Source organism: Odocoileus virginianus, chromosome 27, assembly GCF_023699985.2.
Source record: "Odocoileus virginianus isolate 20LAN1187 ecotype Illinois chromosome 27, Ovbor_1.2, whole genome shotgun sequence".
Taxonomy (NCBI): domain Eukaryota; kingdom Metazoa; phylum Chordata; class Mammalia; order Artiodactyla; family Cervidae; genus Odocoileus; species Odocoileus virginianus.
Genome location: NC_069700.1, coordinates 45,176,966 through 45,182,030, shown reverse-complemented (window position 1 = coordinate 45,182,030; position 5,065 = coordinate 45,176,966). Strand labels below are relative to the sequence as shown.

The 5,065-nt window shown below is 40.3% G+C and overlaps 1 protein-coding gene across 1 annotated transcript; it reads left to right on the top strand.

Moving 5' to 3' along the window:
• The first annotated feature begins 355 nt into the window (after window positions 1-355).
• Window positions 356-2,835, top strand: NKAPL (NFKB activating protein like). Its single transcript, XM_020890212.2, has one exon. The coding sequence runs from the start codon at window positions 432-434 to the stop codon at window positions 1,635-1,637; it is 1,206 nt and encodes a 401-aa protein (XP_020745871.1). The 5' UTR covers window positions 356-431; the 3' UTR covers window positions 1,638-2,835.
• Window positions 2,836-5,065: the final 2,230 nt, after the last annotated feature.

Below are 5,065 nucleotides of genomic sequence, written 5' to 3'. Positions count from 1 at the left end.
CTTTTTAAGGGGTAAACAACAGGAGTGGTAGAAGTAGGGAACCTGCACCAAGGGGTAAAGATAAAGAGACCCTGAGTGAGAATGGTAGAAGAGAATGGTGTCAAGATGCTTAAAGGCAAATAACCAGGTTGAGAACGGAGTGTTTGAACAGTAAACGGATTCACTGACGCGAATTCCTCTTCTAAATATTCCCACGGGGCTCAACTTGGGGAATGTAAATCCCCCAAGCAGGCGCTGCCACGCCCCCTTTATCCGCTCTCCAGAAGAGGCCTCCTTGCAGCCTCACCTAAAGAGGGACCTCACAGCCCACACGCGGATAAGATCTTCGCCTGGCAACCGCCGGAAGCGGAAGTCGTGCGCCGGAACGTTGCTAGCGCGCCTGCGTGGGCGAGAATTGCCGGCCAGTCAGGAGCCCTGTAGTAACCGCCAGTATGAAAAACCAGCCCACGGCGCCTGTGTCCCAGTCCAGCTACCCAGAGGACACTCCGGGCTCTGAGAGACAGCGACGCAGCTCGTCCGAGAGCCCGCCATCCGCGCAGGTCAGACACTCCCCGTGGGGCAGCCGTACTCACTCCCGCGACCGCGAAGGCCTCAGGCCTTCGTGGAGTGGTTCGGGTGCTCCCTTTAGCCGCCCTGGGTCTCGAGAGCGGCCCCCCGGGCTCCGCAACTACGACTTCTCATCATCTTCTTTCTCCTGTGGAGGGTACCGTTACTATCAACACCACTATGTGGGCGACCGGCAATGGGCGGAGGACTGTGAGAAAGAGAAGGAGGAGAGCTATCGCCAGAGGCGGCTGAAAGAGAGAGAAAGGATTGGGGAGTTGGGAGCTCCTGAGGTATGGGGGCTGTCTCCAAAGTTTCCTGAGCCAGATTCTGATGAACACACCCCGGTAGAGGATGAAGAGGTAAAGACCAAGAAGAGCAGCAGTTCAGATTCCAGCTCCGAAGAAAAAAGGAAAAAGGCCAGTCGTTCAAAAAAGAAAAAGAAAAGAAAGAAAAAGTCCAAAAGAAAACATAAGACATATTCTGATAATACTGACAGTGATTCGGACTCCGACACTAATTCTAGCTCTGATGATGATAAAAAGAGAGCAAAAAAACTCAAGAAGAAAAAGAAACGCAGAGCTAAAAAGCCCAAGAAAAAGAAGACTAAAAAGACTAAAAAAGAATCCAGTGACTCAAGCTATAAGGATTCAGAAGGGGAGTTGCCAGAAGACATCTGGATTGAGCAGTCAAAGATTGCAGATAACATGGACCTGATAGGTCCAGAGGCACCTATTATACACACCTCTCAAGATGAGAAACCTTTGAACTATGGCCATGCTCTGCTTCCAGGTGAAGGTGCAGCTATGGCTGAGTATGTAAAAGCCGGAAAGCGTATCCCACGAAGAGGTGAAATTGGGTTGACAAGTGAAGAGATTGCTTCTTTTGAATGCTCAGGTTATGTTATGAGTGGTAGCAGGCATCGCAGAATGGAGGCTGTGCGCCTGCGTAAAGAGAATCAGATCTATAGTGCTGATGAGAAGAGAGCCCTTGCATCCTTTAACCAAGAAGAGAGACGGAAGAGAGAGAATAAGATTCTAGCTAGTTTCCGAGAGATGGTGTACCGAAAGACAAAAGGGAAAGATGATAAATAAGGACTTTTGTTCCATAGCAGGACTTTGAACAATTTTATATGACCAAAATTAAAAGGTTTTATGGTGCTGCTGTACCAACTGTAAGTTCCTTGAGAAAAAGCTGCTTTTTGAGATTTATTTAACAATTTATTTTGTTAACTTTGACTGTAAAAGTAATATGTGTACGTGTTTTTAAAAATATTCAAACACTACAGGAGGAGAGCCAGTAAAATGTGAGTCTTCTACTCCCACCCCTAATCCTTCCCTCCTAAGAAATCTCTTTTTGGTATTTTCTTTATCTATCCATGAGTCCTGTTTATGCACAAGCATGTGTATTGCAGGACACAAGTTGGAGCTTTAACCTAAGGTGGTGGTGGTGTTTTCCCTGTTGCTCTGACTTTTCTTTCTTCCAGGGCTTCATTTCCTCATGGAGCCATTTCATTACTCAGGGAAAACAGAACTCCAGAAAGAACAAAGGATTCAATTGAGTGTGTATTTCTAGTTTGCATTTAATAGAATTAAAAGTTAGTTTTATTGGCTCATTTTCCTCTTCTAACTTGTTTCCCTTAAATAATAGGCTGCCAAAGCTCCTGAGTTTGGTTATGTATTTCCTGGTCCACCTATGGAGAGAGAAGGAAAATTTTTGTCTTGGCATTCCAAATAAGACTACTGAGACTAAGCCTAATTAGATTAGCTTAGGTCACATGCTTCCCCCAGACCTCCCTCCCCCCCAACCCTCCCCCCATCCTTCCAAATATATCATTGCCCCAGAAATATAATGACTTACTCCTGATCTGCCAAGTTGCTCACCTTATGGGCTTTGTGAGCAAGGAATGGATACCTGAGTATCCATATTAGAGTAATGTTAGGAAGGCAGGGGTAGGCAGCCAACCCACTACAGTTCTGAATGACTTTTAAAAAAAATGTACATGCGCTGAAAGCCAACATTTTCTTGAAAAACTTGGCTTTGACTATCAGAAGCCAAGGACCTGATTGAAAGAGTCCTAGGGTTTACCCATAAAAATAGACATTAAAAAGATAACAATCTAGAGTACTTGGGTATTCCAAGGAGTAGATTAGGTGCCAGCTAGAGGAGGAGGAGCAAAAGGAGGAGGTATAAAGAGATGGTTGGTAGAGCTCATGAAAAGATCAGATCAGGAAGGACCACGTGTACAAGAGAGTTAATGCTGAGAGACTGGCTAGCACCAGTGCTGGAAAAGACATTTAGAGTGAGCTCCACTTGTGGTCTATGATAAGACCTTTATTGTCATCTAGTGATATCTGAGCAAACTCAGACTTCAGTACAAATGAAAACTAATTTGGTAAGCCCCTTTTCAAACCTCAAGACCCTGGGAAGCCCACAGAACTGAAAGTGAAAGGATGTGGCTCTAGAATCTGGCAGGGCAGAGTTTATGTAGAAAGGCACTTTTACGCCAGTATGTAACTTGACAGACACTGGATCACACTAGCTTGAGATTTTCCCAAAGAGAGTTGGGTGAAAGCCCTCTTGTTAGGTATGTATATTTCCATTTATACCACACTATACAGAAGAATCTATACATAGCTTGGAGATGTTTTATATCAATCCATATAAATATATATTTTTAATGACTTTATAGTATTATAATGTATGGGTGAACCATATTATATCTGATGTTTAAGATGTTTTTTGTATTTTGCTATTATACAATACTTGTAGTGAAAATCTTTGTGGATATATGAGTGTTATCATCTGTAGCGTGCTCATCTAAAAATAGAATTAATTATTGGGTGAAAAAGAATGCTTTGTGTCATCTAAAAATGGCCACTTATAAGTGGAATTATTGGATCAAAGGGAAGGTATTTACTAATTTAAGTGTTTTCCATGTACTAGGCAATATAGCAGATACTAGGGATAAACCAAAAAGCAAATTAGGCTTGATACCTGCCATCATAGAATTTTACATGCTAACTGGGGAGACAGACTTTAAATAGTTAACAGACAAATAATTATAAATTGTAGTATGCTATGAAGAAAAGAAGAGGCTAGAGCCAGAAATGGTGGACGTTTTTGATAGAGTGGTCAAAGTCTAAGAGTATTACATTTAACCTCAAAGTGCTTTTAATAGCCATTGTTTAACATTGCATTCCAAAGAGGATGCACTGGTTTACAGACTCACCTGCCAATATTGTATTTCTAAACCTTTTGAATCTGAATCTTTCCCAGTCTGATAGGTGAAAAATGCATTTCATTTTTATTTAAGAATATGGTTGAGTATGTATAATAATTGTAATTCTTTTGTGTGTGTGTGAATTATCCACATTATATATTTGTGTATTTTCCTACTGAGTTTCTGATGTTTTTCTTATTGATCATAAGAACTCTTCAAATAAATAAATCAGTTTGTTATTAACAAAACTTGAAGATACTTCCCCTTATTTGACTTTTGAATTGCTTTTTTGGGAAACACTTGATCATGTTGCCTGTTAAGTCCTAAAAACTCTAGTAGCTATTCAGTGAATTGTCTTTCTCACGTGAGGAAAAGATGCAGCTCAGAAACTGTGGCTCCTAAGTAAACCAAGGTAAGGTTGGTGGACTTCTGTCTCTCTTTTGGCTGCACCAAGCTGCATGCAGGATCTGATTTCCCTCTGCGCTGGAAACCTGGTGTCCTGACCCCTGGATCCCTTGGGAATTCCTCGTTTCTTTGCTCTTAACCTAATAAATTCAGCTGCATTTTTATGAAGATACTTACGAAGTTTCACTATCAAGCATGAGGGAGGTTTTTTGGTTTGAGATATGTGTATGTGTGTGTTTTTCCATATAAAGGAAGTATCCATCTATTCCTATTTTATTAGGAGTTTCCCCATTTATTCAGAAATGTTTGCTGAATTTTACTAAATGACTTTTTAGCATTTGTAGTTATTAGTCTATTAATATGCTGGTTTTAAAGTTATGGATTTCCTAGAACTAAACTATTGAGTTAAGTTTATTAAATTCATCTGGAAGTTTTTGATTGTTTAGAACAATGATTGACTACACATTTTTCTATGTCATAATTCAAAGTAATGAATGAGTATGGGTGGAAGCAGAGAGAATAGTGGAAAGAATCATTACAAAAAGATACTTGTATCTCATGGCTATAATGCAGTAGTGCCTCTACTGATCATATAGAAAAGGAAGCTTTTATTTTAAATATCATGGACCTGGACCTGATGGAAACATACAGATGACCATTTTGTTTACAGAAATGAGGATAATCTTAGAAAATGAAAATCTCAAGTTCAAAAATTGATTTGTTTTATTAGTGAAATGTAGCTCTGTTTTGGTAAAAATGGTATTTTGATTTATTCTCACTTTATCTACCTGTACCACTTCCAAAAAATACAGCCTATTTAAAAATGCACACCTTGAATTCTTGTTAAAAAGCCCTTCCTTGTCTAGCTTCATTGTGTTTTTATTTTCATGGGAT